Here is a 17,568-nt window from a genome sequence, read left to right on the forward strand (position 1 = left end):
GTATGGTTTTACAGTGCTGTGACAAAAAGGCAAAATGTTTGCAGTTAAGTAGAAGGACGAGAAAAGTGTCTGCCTTCTAAGCACTGTTCACTGTGCAGCAACAGTCAATGTTCAAGTTAAGGGAAATGTGGATGTCACTAAGCTTTGCACTCTGGTAAGCTACAATAACTCAATGAGAGGTGTTGAGTAATGCTTGTGTGGCCAAGCACTGACATTCTACCCTGTGAATCACAAGCAACAAAAAATATTATAAAAAATCTTCTGACATTTGCTTAATAGTGTGACTGTGCACTGGTGACAGTTTCAAAACATATCATAAAAAGGATGTCTACTAAATCTGCATCGGGACAGCAGTGGCCACGAGGCATACCTTTCCTACTGTGATTATGTTGATGCTTTGGTATTTACATGTTTCTGGTACACCTAAAAACGTGTTTTGTTTTTGAAAAAAAATCAGTGCTTTTGATTCATTTTTCTAGAGGTAAACACAATGTTAAGGAGGATAACCAGTGTTATCTTACCTTACATAAGTGTTTTACAGTTTACAGTTTAAGCATGACCTCCCAAAAACAGCATGCTGTGTAATCCAATCATCTTGTGGACTAAATATTTTCTTCTTTAAACTGTCTAGTCATGTAAGGAATTTAGTTCATTACAACTAATAAGCCTTTCTCATAAAGTGTACTTTCATGTTTCAGATGCTCTTTTCTCCCTCATGAAATATTTCAGAATTTTTAACTGTTATGTATAAAACTCTATAGTAACAGTTTACAGTAAACCTCCACCTGCATTTATATGCAAAACCTTTAATTCTGTCTGAATCCACAATTGAGCTGAAGCTATTGTAAACTGGTGAGTAGAAATTCTTGTATAAAGTGTCTAGTATAACATAAAGAAAGAGATAGTTACAAAATCATGAAATACTGCTGAGAAATACAGTATATTGTTCAAAACACTTTTTATTATGCTGCACTTGAATACAACTTCTGGCAGCACACCAAGTTATTAACTGAAGGAAAAGCAAAAAAAAAAAATTAATCTCAGCCATCTCCAATATAGAATAAAGACCATTTCCAACAAATGTTATTGAGTATTATTTTGCTGATTTTGCTACTGTTATCATTCTGTCATAAACAGAACTTCAAACAATCATTAATATCATTGTCAAGGTTTCTGAGTAAATTGTCTTAAGATGGCTTGGATTTTCTGCCAATAATTTCCTACCATGCCAATTTAAATTCCAATGAATATGGTCTACTCTGAATTTTTTAGTTTCATATTTATTTTAATATCTAAGGATGTTACAATAACAGATTTTTGCAATAATAGCATTATCATTAACATTTCATGATAATCAATTTCCATTTGATACCACCAGTGCACCAGTAATTAGTGGCACTTTATACCAGCACTTTTATGTTTTGCTCTTTGGATCACCTGGAGTTTCCCTTGCATACCTGCAGTGTTTGATGTTACCCAGTGCTCAATAGTATCCAGTAATGGCACTTCATATTTTACTCTTTGGATTTCATTAGAACATTAAAAATATTGCAACAAGAACAGATCATTCAGCCCAAAAGCTCAATCATAAAATAATATCAAATTGAGATCTAAAGGTTCCTTGAGTCCTGCTGCTCACCACACTACTTGGAAATATATTACACGTGTCTATGGTTCTTTCTAACTTTTGTGTAAAATCTGCCCTTATTAAGTTTTGAACCATAACCCATGTTCTTGTAGCAGATTTTATTTTACAGTAACAGCACAGATCCATTCTACTAATTCTTTACATAATTTTAAACACTTAAATCATATTTCTTCTTAATCATTTTTGCATAAACTGAAACATATACAACACCTTTAGTCTCCCCTTGTAACTCAATTCTTAGGACTGGAACCAGCCTAGTAGCTTTTTTCTGGACTTTCTCTATCACTGCTATATCTTTTTTGTAATATATAGACAAGAACTGAACAAAGTACTTCAAGTGAGATCTCACTAGTACCTTAAATGACTTAAGCAAAAAACTCCAATGACTTATGCTCCACACCTTGTGATCATTTCAGTACACTGTCTGGATGTAGATAGTAGTGAGTCCATTGTGGCTCCTAGGCCTTTCACATAATTGGTACTTTTAAAGTTTCAGACCTCCCATTGTGTGTTCAAATTGAATATTATTGTTACCCTTTGTCATGATTTAGGATGTAAACTGATGCTTTGTAGCCTTTTTCTTTAGGAGATGCCATATTGTGTACTGTTGTCAGGGTCACATCCCTCTTCTCTAGGGGCATGTTTCCGGAGTTGTGACTTTGACTTAATCACAATCGGCATAAAAGGTCAGCCTTTCGTTAGGCACCTTATCTGAACAGAGGTTAAAATTCCTTACTTTCATTTAGATATTGTGTGCTTTCTCTTCTTGTATTGCCTAGTTTTGACTGTTACCTGTTTATTGACTTTCATCTGGGTTACGGTCGCTACGGTTTATTTTTATTTTTTTTTGTTTTGGCTTTTTGCTGCTTCTCCCGCTTTTACTCACAAATTCAGCTCTCCTGTTTTCCTGCTGTGTCAGGATACCTATGTTTAATACCCTACATTTGCTTACATTATGTTTCATCTCACACTAGTTCCCTCTGTAACAATTTAGCTCATTCTACATTATCTTCCCTTCCACCTAGTTTGGTATCATCTGCAGACTTAAACAGGTTATTGATTATTTTAATATTCAGATATTTTGTGTTTATTAAATAAAGCAGTGGCCCCAGAAATGGTCCCTGTGGGACACCACTTTTAACATCATCAAATTCTGAAAACGTTTCCCTCATATTAACCTTTTGTGTCCTGAGTTTGGGAAAATTTCATACCCAGACTGAGCCATAAATTCTTACTTGTTTTAGTTGGATCACCAACATTTCATGTGGTACTTTCTCAAAAGTCTTTTGAAAATCAAGATAAATAATATCACATGTACCTCTCTGATCATATTGTTTTGTTGGTACCTCATAGAAATTCAGAACATTAGTGAAACTGAACTTAGTCTGAACCCATTTTGAGCATGTGCTGCTAGGTCTTTTCCTTAATAGATTCCATTAATGTACCTGTGATGCATGGTAAGCTTACTGGTCTATACAGTAGTTACTTGGATCTGCCCAATCTCCCATTTTTATGTTTGCTAGCCTCCAGTTTTTAAAATTTTCCACAGTGTGCAGAGGTTTTCGAAAATCAATGCCAAGGGTTTCAGCCTATTTAATCAAAGCAGTACTTCTCTGTTTATAAAGGTCACTTTAGAAACGTTATTGATTTCTTCATATGAATAAGCTGAATACAAGCCATAAAAACCTTCTAAAAGTAATACAAAGCTGGAAAAACATCTACCTGAACTCTTAGTGGCATCCAGCATCAATGTTTTAGGAGCATGTGACAGTGTTGGTTGGTTCCATGTTCCTGTTGCGTCCAGGAGTCTTTTGAACCTGCCACTGTCAATACCATAACCAAGAGGAGACGGGCAGAGGATGACACATACATCCACATAAAACTCTCAAAACAAATCAGTTTCCAAATAGTGCAGTGTTCCAAATCTGTTAAATAAATAATCCATAAAAAGTCAAAGTGAACATGGAAGTTAAAATCCTATAAGTAAATTCATAAATTCAGGGTTAAAACATGGCAGGAATTACCTTTATAAAATCACAGTTCCTGGTGCTTCTGTTTAAAAACTGACGTCTCTCTGGCTTACCCTTCTTGGGTCTTTCAGCACGGAGAGATGAAATCCAACAGGTGCAGACAACCTTCTGATTTGCTTATGGCAATCCATGGGGTGCTACCGAGCATCCACTACTTTGATTCCCACTGCCACCTCTGGCCTTGTGGCAGAGTCCTCCAGGTTAATTGCATTGCTCCTGCTCCCATGCTTAGCAAAAGCAACCTTTAGCCCCCTCAAGCGGCGGACACGTGTTCCTCTCCCGAGACCCACATTCTCATACATCTGCTTTCTCTCATTGCACCGGTTCTCGCTCGCTCCTGCCCTTCTCTTCCGTTCTCTAACCTCCACTGTCTCAAACTTTTTGTACTTTTTTTTTTCTTTTTGCCCCCTTTCATCCTGTGCAGGTTTCTCATGTACACTGCTGCCTAACTGGGACACAGGTGCGAGGATCCGCCCCTTCTGTAGCATCATTGAGGCACCTGACTGATTCTTGTGCCTCTGCACATGGATGTGCTGTGGCCAGCCAGGTATCTCAGTTAGAAGCAGAGTGAAACCCAATTGGCGCCTGCACCTTCTTGGGACACGATTATTTATGTAAAATTAGGTACCTACTGTTAAGCCACAGACCCTCTATAACACACAGAGCAAACACTCAATTTTAATAATGCTTTACACTGTCACTTTGACATTTCTCAAAACCTCCCGAATGCCTGGCATTCTGACCTGCCATTGTTTCAAGGGACTGTACACCAGGTATATATTTACTTCATTGCCCAGGACACACAGAGGCAGCGCAAGAAAAAGCCGCGCCACAGACAGACAGAGGCACACACACACAGGCAGCTGGTGGGCAGCTCTCCGTGAGTTTCTCTTGCGAGCGGACATATGACCAGGCGGTGTGTATGCTTCGAGAACGAGGCTGGGCGGCTTGCGACGGGCACATGAGCAGGCATTGTGTATGCTTCGAGTGCGAGGGTGGACGCGACAGGACCATCTAGGAAAAATCATGTCGCGGATGTGATTCGCTGTATGCGGCATGTAGAACAGTTTGCGAGGGGTGTCCCTGTGTCTTTCCAGAAGTGTTCAACCATCAATAAATAATTATGCATGAGATTGAGCGTGTGTCTAGGTGTGGGTAAGCCGTTGAACCCCATTCGGGCTGCAAACCGTGGAATTGCCACTAAGTGCGACTCATACGCTCCCACTGTTTTCGTCCCTACCCTTTGTACACACCCCCCTCCCACACGTTGACTGTTAATAGAGGCATGTTTCTCGCGGAGGTGAATCGCCATATGCAGCGTGTAAAACTGTTTGCGGTGGTATCCCATGAGATCATTAAAACATTCCTTTACAACTGAGGTTAAAACACAATGAAGTGAGCAGTCTTTAAAAAACGAGTTTTCGGTTACGACGCACAACCGCGTGCAGCATAGCAAAGTGTTGTACACGCTACATGTAGCAATTTGCATCCGCGACAAACATGCGTCTTCTTAGATGCTCCTGCACTTTGTACACACCCCCTTCCACCTCGCTACACCGCACGGACGATTGTATGTTGGTTAGTTCCGTGCATTGTTACAATGTTGCTTTTCTTGCTGATTTATTACATTACCGATTTTGCAAATTTTAAATTTTCTCCCTGTGCTTAAAAATTATTAAAAAACCAGCCTGATTATGCGGCGTATGGTACGCTGCGGGTTGGCTAGTTACATATAATGCTTTTATATACCACTAGACTGGAAATATTGGATTGCGTTTATATTAACTTCATAATCGTTTGTTACTGTTTATCATGTACTTTAATTTCTACATACACTACACCAGAACCCTGATTTACCATTCCCATGTTTAAGTTTTTCCCACATTTTACATTTTTCAATGGTGAGTGGTGGTGATGACTATTTTTTCAGAAGGAACATTAATTTTGTAAAAATAGGAGGAATATTTGTCTTATACTTAAATGTTATATAACTATTTTACTGTATTTAAACAGTAGCACCGATCTTATAAATATATCTTTATTGTAGCAAATAAAAAAGAAACATTATTAAACACTAAATTGTTTATTTTTTAACTAATCCAGCATTAACAGTTTCATATTAAGTTTTCAGTTTCTCCCTGAATAACAATGCTTGTACTGTGCTGTGTTAGAATACAGGATATGCAGTTGGCAAGACAAGGTGCATTTTTAATTATACCATTAATTGAAATTAATAATCGCATAATATCAGACAATAGTCATCTATCATAGTATCCATTATGGCTAAGGTTCAAGTTGTCCCCTTCATTACAACAAAAACATGAGTTTTATACAGTATAAAATACTTGCATGCTATTGCAACACATTCTGAACTTCAAGATCTTTTTCTGCCAGAACAGGATTGGCAGAAAAATTGTATGCTATGGTGCTGGCATGCCTTATAGATATTTAGAGACCACTGCAAGAACTATAGCATGAACCACACACATTAAAACTGCGAATGTGAGACATCATTCTTCCAGAGCAGGTGATCTTTAACTTCTTCAGTCAAGGCAAACATGGCAAAAGAGAGTAGATAAAGAAATTTAAGGACACCCTCAAGCTCAAGAACAAAATAAAGAAATGCAATATGGACATCACCCCTTGTGAAACCATTGCCACAACCTAATGCTAAGTAATCCAAAAAGGAACCCCATTTTGAAGATATCTTGACCCATGTCACTAATTTGTAATGACTACTCCTCCTTGAAGGACATGCCTAGGATTTTGCAAAGTATGTAATTTTTTTCCTCAGCCACATTTTAATTTATAAATATGAAGCATAATTATGTCCCCTTGTAAGAGGTAAAGTTGATTGTGTTCATGATGATCAGGACATGCATAAATAAACTTTTTGCTATTTCATTATGTTTATGTTTTTAAGACAAGATAAATATTATGATATATATTTCTAATACATATATTGTAGATTTTTTGGTATGTTTCTTCTTTTTTATTTTCACATTAAATTACCACTGTACACAATGAGTTCAGTAATACTCAACATGGTATCACAGAGAATTGTTGCTTATAATAAAAATAATGCTAAACCTAATAATAATTGAATTCGAAGAGTTAACATTTGAAATGCCTTTCTTTGGTTTTCTGGATATGTTATGCTTTAGTAATATTCTAATATCATTTCTTGCTATAATACAGAACTTTCTAAAATCATTATAAAACAAATATTGTAGATTTATTATATTTTTATTTTATTTAGGGTTCTCCAGGCCCACCTGGCCCACCAGGACCAATGGTAGGTTGTGTGGTTTGTTTCTGTTTATTTCTCAGTAAGAAATACAGTACATTTTTTTTTTTAATTTTCAGGTGTACCATAACTTTTATAAATTTAAAATATGTTTTGTTAATGATTAACTGCTTTTAAGTAATATGTTAGCAAAAAATGTGCTGTGCCAGGACAAATATTTTCATCTCACCTTAACCTCAAGAAAATTTACTTAAGAGTCTAAATGTACAACGTATGTTTTTCAAAGTGTGAAAGCAGTTACAATTTTTATTATGTACAGAAAGTTAAATATAATTAAATTAAAGATGCTATTTATTTGAAGTTTATTTTGAACATTAGAACTTCAGAAATTTCATCTTTCAGTATTTTAATTAGAAATGTCATCATTTATTTTCAGAAAGAATACTATTACTATTTAAGGCAAATTTTCTCTTTTTCATTAAAAAACATATTTTAGGGAAACATGGGTCTTAGCTTCCATGGAGAAAGAGGTGAAAAGGTAAGTTGTAACAAATTCAGAGACATGTTTATACAATTGTATCTTTCAAAAATGATTTTTTGTTCTCATATTTCAACTCTCATACTCAGGAGGTGAAGGTAGTGGTGCAATGGTTAGTATTACCGCACAGTTCCAAAGTCAACCTTGCAGACTTCCTTTTTCAACTTCCACCATTTGATCGTTGCCTCTGCCCTCACTCTCTTCCTCTTCTTGATCTCCAACGTCATCCTACAGACCACCATCCTATGCTGCTTAAGTACACTTTCCCCTGCCACCACTTTGCAGTCTTCAATCTCGTTCAGCTGAACTCTTTGCATAGGATGTAATCTACCTGTGTGCATCTTCCTCCACTCTTGTAAATAACCCTATGTTCCTCCCTCTTCTTAAAATACATATTCACCATAACCATGTCCATCCTTTTGGCATAATCCACTATCCTCTGACCTTCATTCCTCTCCTTGACACCATACCTACCCATCACCTCCTCGTCTCCACTGTTCCCTTCACCAAATGCCCACTGAAATCCGCTCCAATCACCACTTTCTGTCCCTTGGGTACACTGTTCATCACTTTATCTAATTCACTCCAAAAATCTTCTCTCACCCATTGTACTGCATATGCACTAACAACATTCATCATCACACCTCCAATTTCAAGCTTCATAATCATTTCTCTGCCTGACACTCCTTTCACCTCCTAAACACTCTTGACATACTGTTTCTTCAGAATAACTCCTACCCCATTTTTCCTCCACTCCACGCCATGATAGAAAAATTTGAATCCACCTCCAATCCACCTGGCCTTACTCCACTTCCATTTAGTCTCTTGCACGCACAATATATCAACCTTCCTTTTCTCCATCATATCTGCTAACTCTCTCCCTTTACCAGTCACACTGCCAACATTCAAAGTCCCTACCCTCAGTTCCACTCACTTTACTTTCCTCCTCTTCTCCTGCCTCCGGAAACATCTCCCCCCTCTTCTTTTCCTTCTTCAGCCAACAGTAGCCCAATTTCTGCCAGCACCCTGTTGGCTAACAATACTGGTGACTGGTGGCAGTCATTGTTAACCTGGGGCTTGACCGATCCAGTATGCAAATTTGTATTGTTGTCCGCATATTGATTTGGCAAAATTTTACACTGGATGCCCTTCCTGATGCAACCCTCCGCATTTATCCGGGTTGGGACCAACACGAAGAAACACTGGTTTGTGCATCCCGTGTGGCTGGGTTACTGTAGTATTCCATATAATCTTCATAAATTTTCGACCAGGTACTTCAGTTTTCCTCCAACATCCAAAGGATAACTGCTGAATTTAAAATTCCCATATAGGAATAAGTACATTAAAGTAAAAGCTGATTCTGTTAAAGTCATATTCTACATTTTTGCCTATTTGACTAAGTTTACTGTAGATTTGTTAATGAGTGTGGCTTGTAATTAACTGGCTCCTAGTTCAAAGTTTGTTCCTGCCTATCACCTGTTGTTTAAAGAAGGACAGTAAATGCATTCAATAAAAAACACATATAAGAAATAAAAAAATAATATATGAGAACATGTATTACCATAGATCACGGAATATAAGCCGAGAATTTCGTCCTAGATTTTTGGCTTGGAGTTTGGGGGTCGGTTTATACAACGAGTATCGTTTCAGATTCAAGATTTCCAGTGCAATGCCGGTTTTGCCGATGAATATGTAAATAATGGAGAAACCACAGAGCCATCTTTCAGATGAAGAAGTAACTTTGCATGCCGGTACTTTAAATTAAATAAAGAATTTATTCAATAAAGTGTTTTAGTTGTTGATTTTATTAATAAAATTTAGAATAAATTATCGTGAAGTTTAAAATAAAAATTAGTGTTTTGATTTACGACCAACATCTTGCGTTACGACCTGAATGCGGTCACGCGTATCTGCTTGCGCAATTGTAAACAAACAACCGAGAGCGTTAGCATCAGTTGGAGCCCAGATACATGTGTTTGTGGATGTAATTTCGGTCATTGCAGTGATTTACCTATATATATAATTCACTAAGACCATGCAAGCAAGACACATAATTGCTAAGGAAGAAAGAGAAGGTAGAGAAAGCGATCACAATCGAAACGAAGATGGAAATTGTGTGGAAATATGAGAGTGCTGTTCGTGTGACCAATCTCGCTAATATGTACAGCATGTCGAAATCCACCATCTCGACAATTTTACAAAGAAAAGATTTGCATAAGGAGGATCCTTCTAAACAATAACCACCTTCCGTTTCATTCTCCTCCTTCTCCCTTGCTGCAGCCCAAAAATGTCAGATTAAATGGTGAGTACAGTATGAAATTGTTGTTTCTAGAATAGAATGCCTTTTATTGTCACTATACACATCTACAATGAGATTAAAAGCAGCTCCTTCAGTGTAGAAAAAAAGTTCTGTATAGGGCTTGTATGGTTGTTTTTTTAGCCTTAGCATAACGCCGGATCTGCGGCCCCGCTTCTGCTTTATTTCCTTCCTCCGTCTGCGTTGTCTCCTAGACCCGACAACAATCCATGGAGAGCCCGCTGGTCTAGCTATGTTGTGCGGGATATTGTGCATGTGATGAAAAACACTCAAAACAGATGTCTGGCTCTGGACACCGATGTCTATAAGGTTCTGACGGGTGTAGCGGATGTTCGCCGAACCGATCGTGCACAAACAAGGGAAAAAAAGTACAAAAACAACAAAAAAGTGCACTGAAAAGGAGAGCCCTGAGCCACTGCGGCCATGCACGCCGCCATGCTCCTAGCTTAATCTAGCCTACTTCTGGTAGGCTAGGCACTTTTTATAACTTTTTGGTTAGTACATTAGAAAAATTATTGGTGTTTTGGTAAATTATGCACATTATACAACCCTTTTTTATTATGAAAAGGTTAAGTAAGTGTTGCAGTGGGAGGTTTGGAACGCATTATGGATTAGCCTTCGCGAACGAATTAAGTTCATAAGTCAAGGGTCCACTATATTGCGTATTTAAGTTAGTAAAATTTATAATGAGTCTCCGGAAATCCACCCCCCGATGTACCGTATTTCCGTATATAGTTTCAACACAAAGGTTTCCTTTACAGTCAATAATGTAGGGTTACATAAAAACAAAATATTATACTCCAGCAAATCCTGGTAGCTTTCAGGGAAAAGACTATAGAACTCTTGAGGTTTTGGACCAGAAAAATAATGATCCTCAAGTGTCAGATTGGTTATCTGGTCAATATTCTCATACAATTCGTAAACCAGCTAGAATAAATTTTTAGAGAAATGAAGTTATATACAGTATATCAAATATAGACTCACAATGGCAGATGGATTTAGCGGACATGATAAATGTGTCAGAGCTTAGCTGTGGTTATAAATATTTGTTGACCTGTATAGATACATTCTAAGTATGAATGAGTACACCTGCTGATGAACAAAACGGGCAAAGAATTGGTGAGAGCACTAGCAAGACATTCTGAGCAGTCGTAGAACTTCAAAGAAACTCCAGACTGATAAGGGGAGATTTTCAAAAGCTGTTAAAGAGGAATGGAATAAAACATTCCACCACATTAAATGAGTAAAAGACTTCCGTGGTGGAGAGATTTAACTGCACACTGAAAACTAAAATGTGGAAATGTGGAAGAACCTACATTGATAACTAGTATATTCTTACAAAAAAAGTTATTTTCAAAGTATAAAAATGTCTTCATCTGATGTAAACACATTAAATTTCTGGAAAGTTTTCAAAAACTTACATGACGATGGTAAACCCTCAGGTTCTCCTCTGTTTAAGTTCAAAGTAGAGATACAGTTAGGGTTTCTAAAACCAGACATCCCTTTGTGGAAGGTTACAAACAAACATTTGCAGATGAAATTTTTATAGTCTCTCAGCTTGTGCCATATAAAACCTGAAAGATTACATGAGATCATAGGCTCCTTTTATGATACGAAACTGCAAAAAATTTAAGTCAATTCCACAGACGTTTACAAAATTGAGAAAATATTTGATAGGAAAGTTAAGTATAAAAAACAATTAATTTTAGTCAAATTCTCTGTTAGCCAGAAAAATTTAACAGCTGGACACCAGAGAGCCACGCCCAAGACGTGAAATAAAATCCATACCATCCCTAATTTGACCATCATTCTCAAACAGTATACAGTATACATATGGAGCCCAAAAATTGCCTAGCAGTGCTTACTCAGTCATTTTCCCTAACAACACAATTTCCAATTTCAAGACAAAGCTTGCTAAACCTATAGCACTAGAAGGTTCTTGGGAAGTCGGCCTAGCTGAAATACAATAACCACATACATGGCACACTAGAGACAAAACAAATAATGAATTCTATGCTTCAGGTCCAGGGATAAAAACATATTACTTCATTCCTTCTGGATATTACAAAGGTATTTACCACCTATTGTCTTATGAACTCAGACGTAACCGCTGCAGCTATTCCTTCTGAGAGTCTTCAGTGATAATGCTGTGGAAAGAAGAATCTATGTGATCCTGGGCAAAAAGAATTAAATTGTACACTTAAAATGTCAACTGGGTCGAATATTAGGAGCATATCCTGATCAGACTTGGGGGCTATCTTGCAAGGCCCCTTACCCTCCCAACATCAGGGCTAGTTTTTACATTTTGTACGGCAACATGGCTTCTTATCAGAGAGTCTGAGAAAGCTACATCCCCGTTTTGAGATGCATTCATATAAAGGATCAAGCAAATAAAAATACCACTATAATATGCAACAAACCTCACTATGCACTAGTTAGTGAGTATCATTTTGACACAGTGACTATAGAAATAAAGACAGACCAGAAAAAAAATACAGTGGTACCATGAGATACGAGTTTAATTCGTTCCATGACCGAGCTTGTAAGTCAAAAATCCATTTTCCCCATTGAAATATTTAAAAGGAGGTTAATTCGTGCCAGCCCCCAAAAACCCACCCCAATTTTTTGTTAAATGTTTTCAACATAAGAAAAATGTGTTTATAATGAACAAGTATTGTATACAAACAAAATAAAAACATAATACGTAAAAAAGAATCTAAAGAAACTAGATTAGCGTATTGTAATGTTTTTTTCTTTCACTTCACTTTTGCTTAACTTAATTTTCTTCATTAGTTTTTTTCTTTTTTGCCACGCTTTTGTCACTTTCATTCTCAGGGCGTTTCAATAGAATCCTATCCAAGGAGCTTTGTTTAGTCCTCCCCTTTAGAATGTTTCTGAAATGAGTTAGGCAAGTGTCATTAAATAGCCCCGCTGTGCGATCAGTTGCAACTTTTTCAGGGTGTTTCTTTTCAATATAGTCTAGTGTTAGGCACGTGTCATTAAATAGCACAGTCGCATGACCAGTTGTAACTTTTTCAGGGCGGTTCAATAGAAACCTGTCCAAGGAGCTTTATTTAGTCTTCCCCTTTAGAATGTTTCTGAAAAGAGTTAGGCAAGTGTCATTAAATAGCGAGGCGGCACGATCAGTTGCAACTTTTTCAGGGTTTCTTTTTCAATAAAGTCAAGTGCTAGGCAAGTGTCATTAAATAGCACCACTGCATGATCAGTTGCAACTTTTTCCAGGTTTCTTTTCAATATAGTCAAGTTTTAGGCAAGTGTCACTAAATAGTGCCAGTCTACTACGACCAGTTGTAACGTTTTCAGGGTGTTTCTTTTCTTTAAAGTTCAAAACCTTTTCCCACATTGCAAACACTTCCTTTATCTCACTTGAAGAGATAACCTCCTCCGCCTCTGGTTCCTCTGTGATACCGATCTCCTGCAGAACCTCCGTATGTTGCTGCATCTGTAGTTCCATCAACTCCTCTGTCGTCAGTTCCTCAGAATGTGCGGCGACAAGCTCTTTGATGGCTTGTACGAATTTTGGCTCGTAACTCAAGACAAAAAATTGACCTAGTGACGGCTCAGCTATCTTAAAAAACTCGTACGTTGGGGCACTCGTATCTCAAGGTACCACTGTATACCATTTCAGTTTGATAAGATTATAGTGAAGTTGCATTTCAGACCTGTCAAGCATTGTATGCATGACTGAAACAATAAGGTCTTACCAGGACCGAATACCCTATATCCAATATTACCAGACCCAAGTGGGTAGATTCTCTGGCTCCCTGGTAATTTATGGTGGTGGTATTGTAGGTATATTTCAGCAGTTGTTTAGAAGAGTTTTACTTCTCCTGAAAAAAAGGTTTTGACATAGAAAAACCACATATCAAATCTGCTGCTAAAAATATTGTAGAAGTTGTTCAATGGTGTTCACCACTGAGATTTCAAGTGTGGCCAGTGGCAGCCAAGAAAAACAGGAGGGTGTGGGATTGATGGTGATGAAAAAGTTATAACAAAAGAGACCACCGGGGTTACATGAGGGCCCGACAGTCAAAAGACAAGGCACACTTTTTACAGTATTTTCTAAATATAGTCAGAAGAAAAACAAGGCTAAATCAAGCAAAAAGAAGAGAGACATCTTTTTAATGTGTCAGATCTGAACAAGAACTGCTTTTCACAGAAACGAGTGTAGATAAAAGTATATACATTGAAGTCCCACCTCTCTCGGCCCTCTCTGAAGTAGTGCTGCTAGAATTTCTAAGCTGAAAACGGGAAGGATTACCTTGACTTGAATAAAACTCAAGTCACACCTAAGTTAGAAAATAGTGAAAGATGATGGGACTAATGTCGTGGCGACTGCAAAGGTTTAATTTGTTAACTACCTGATAGCCAGTTTGCTCTGACAAGTTGATGTCACCCTGGGGGACCGCCTAATATCACAAGTTCAAATTGTTATCCATAATATGTAAAACCATTTTACAGTCCCTCCCTTTCAAAGATTCAAGAGTACAGTGAGAAAATGATCTTTCACTCAACATCTCAGAAAAGGAGTGGAAGGTAGCAATGCACAGAATTCAGTCAAGCTCCATATGCACAAAGCGTACAATTATTCACCTTAAAATTATATATCGAGCACATCTATCTCATTTAAAATTGTCCAAAATGTTTCCAGGGCAAGATCCAATCTGCAAATGTTGCAATCAAGTTCCAGATTAACTGGGTCACATGTTTTGGGTGTGTACCAAATTAACATCATTTCTGACCAAAATCTTTAAAGACAGCCTTGGTGTCACAATCTCTCCTAATCCACTCACAGCTGTGTTTGGTGTACTTCCAGTGGAGAAGGACAGACAAACTCTAATTGCCTTTACTACACTATTATATATTGCACGTAGACTTATCATGCTCAACTGGAGGAATCCTAACTGTCCTATTTTAAGTCAGTGGATAACTAATGTTATATACTATTTGAAATTAGAAAAAATCTAATTCTCACTTAGCGAATCTGTACATTTTTAAAACCTGGCAGGAACTAATCAATAACATTTTAGAATAAGCATTTCAATTGAGCAGATTCTCTCCCCTCTTTTTTTCTCCTTTTTTTACTATTTATTTTTAATTATTTATTAGTTTATTTATTTACTTATTTTTACTAGCTTAATTTTTTTACACTGCTGGCCTAGCTCTCTTTCTTATGGATGGGGTTGATTTGTTTTTAACCAAGTCTTGTAAAAGTTGACTTATTTGTATGGAATGTCATTTGTTATTAAAATCAATAAAATAATAAAAAAAAGATTTATTAACTGCTTTAACTTCACTCTTGGCATTTTCTTCTTTTTGTAACAGACTGTTAGTTTCTTTATTGGCTTTTTTTAACTAACATTAGATATTACTACAAAATAGAAGTGTAAAGCTTCACCTTCTTGTTATTCCCTATATCGCAATGTTGCAGGATGTTTCTCATTTCCTTGTCCAGTTCACTTTTAGTAGCACTGAAGAGGTCATTTGTGTTAGCATTCTTTTGTTGAAAAAGCCATTTGATGCTGCAACACCAAAAACATTTTCTGAGCTTATTCCTTGTTTATACTCTACTGTAGATGCTAAAATCTGGTGATGAAGGGTATGGCTGCACTTAAGAGACCCCAAAAGCCTCCTTTCTGGTTCCAAATAGCTTTCTTCTTTTTTAAGGATAACTTTCTGTCACTTATTTTTCAAACAGATCCTTTATGCTTCTTGAGTTGTTTCAGCTGCCCGGGTGAAAGAGGGATATTGCCTTTTATTAAGTATTATAGGCTCTTTCAGGTAAAGATTTTATTTAAATCATTAAATGTCAGTTCGGAATGTAAAAAACTCAGAGAAAAACTTGGAGACAGACTGGCTGCTTTAGAAGATGGGAGTAGAAGGTATAATGTCAGAATTGAAGGCCTGCGGAGAATCGAGAAAGTTTAAACCCGTGAAATTCAACTGAACTTTTTCTAAAATAATCGGGCGACTTTAAAGCAGAATCTGAGATAGCAGCGGCTTACAGCGTCACGTGATCAAACACCGTCAGACCCGACCAAGATCTTTTATAGTTCGTTTTGAACGATTATCATTTAAGTTAGAAGTGATGGCACTCCTCAGAAAAAAGGAAGATATTATATATGAAGATTGCCACATTCGTCTTCCCTGACTTCTCTCCAGCAACAGCTATTAAGCGCGCCTTCTATAATATTAAACAGCGGCTACGGCAAGCCAGTGTCAAATACGGCCTCCTGTATCCGGCAAAACTGAAAGTGGAATGGCAGGGTCATTTCTATGTTTTCGCTAGCAAGGAGGAGGCAGAAAATGAGTTAAGAAAGCTGATCCGGGACTATTCTGATACATAATTGTGAGTCATGACGGTAAATGATAATGCTAGGATTAATAATCTACTGTCTGATCTATTCGTTTTAAAATACAGGTTTTTTATCAGCATATATTCTCATATGCTTATTATTACTTACTTATTACTTATCATTACTTAGTATTACTAGGGCTAAATGTTTATGTTTTATTGTGCTTAATTACGTTTTCCTCCTCTTTTTTTTTTCTCTAATTATTTCATGTGTACCCTAAATGAGACTGTTCAATATCATACCCTTGGTTTGCTGTTATTGCTATTACTGCATTAAGACTTGTTATGCTTGTTTTGGACACATCTTTAACACCATCACCTGGGTTTATTATCTGGGGATATCATCTTAATGCACTAAAATTGATGAAGATTATATATATATATATATATATATATATATATATATATATATATATATATATATATATATATTAAGTGCAAAATTCTTTTTTTTTTTTTTTTTCCTCTTTTAAAGACTATATTGGTAACAGATATCTCTATCTTTTAACCTTAAAGCGCCACTGCATGGGGGCTTGATGTGCTTTGGGCGTGCTCTGTCTCTGGGTATGTCAGAGGACTGGGACTGCATGAAGTGGGTTTTAGCCTCACCTGGGAGGCAAAAGGGAGGGTGGGGGTTAAGGGGAAGAGAAAGAGAGCAGGCTTGATCTATATCTAATCTATCATCTCAATCTTTATAATTATAACTATCAACGTAATAATAAGCTGCATGGCAACAACTCTTGGGGGAATAGGAAATTAAGACCTAAACTATTTCACTTCCAGTTAAGACTATAATATGACACCAAAAACTCAGAATCAGTGTCTCCATGATGGGACAGTTAACTCGTAAGCTGGAATGTTAAAGGCCTGAATCACGAATTAAAGAGAAAGAAAGTACTTTCTCACCTAACAGGTCTAAATGCTAAAATAGTATTTTTACAGGAAACCCACTTACTAAGTAAGGATCAGTTCCGGCTGCAAAAGACTGGACTGGCCAAATGTTCCATTCTAGTTTTACAAAGAAAACTAGAGGGGTGGGAATTCTCATACATAGAACAGTACCATTTGTAGCATCAGATGTAGTATTGGATCCTGAAGGGAGATATGTGATGGTCATGGGAGACTTATCTAACTGTAAAATGATTTTGATAAATGTTTATGCACCTAATGTTGATGATAAGGAATTTATACAAAATTTATTTGCATCCATTCCCAATCTGAACACTCATAAACTTATAATGGCTGGGGACTTTTAGATAAGACTTCCTCCACAGGGGGAGCGGCAACTAACACCGCAAAGATAATTACAAAGTTTATAACTGATCACAACTTATCAGATCCCTGGAGGTTTTAAACCCAAATTCAAGAACATATTCTTTCTACTCACCAGTACATCATTGCTACTCAAGGAT

General features: G+C 37.0%; 1 protein-coding gene across 1 annotated transcript in view; it reads left to right on the plus strand.

Annotated features, from left to right (window-relative positions):
• Positions 1-17,568, plus strand: part of col4a6 (collagen, type IV, alpha 6) — a 582,406-nt gene that overhangs the window by 219,395 nt on the left and 345,443 nt on the right. The window contains exons 10-11 of the mRNA XM_039765772.1: positions 6,938-6,973; positions 7,422-7,463. Of these exons, the coding sequence (XP_039621706.1) occupies positions 6,938-6,973; positions 7,422-7,463 (78 nt within the window). The remainder of the gene's footprint in view (positions 1-6,937; positions 6,974-7,421; positions 7,464-17,568) is intronic.

The sequence above is a fragment of the Polypterus senegalus genome, chromosome 10 (genome assembly GCF_016835505.1).
Source record: "Polypterus senegalus isolate Bchr_013 chromosome 10, ASM1683550v1, whole genome shotgun sequence".
Classification (NCBI taxonomy): domain Eukaryota; kingdom Metazoa; phylum Chordata; class Cladistia; order Polypteriformes; family Polypteridae; genus Polypterus; species Polypterus senegalus.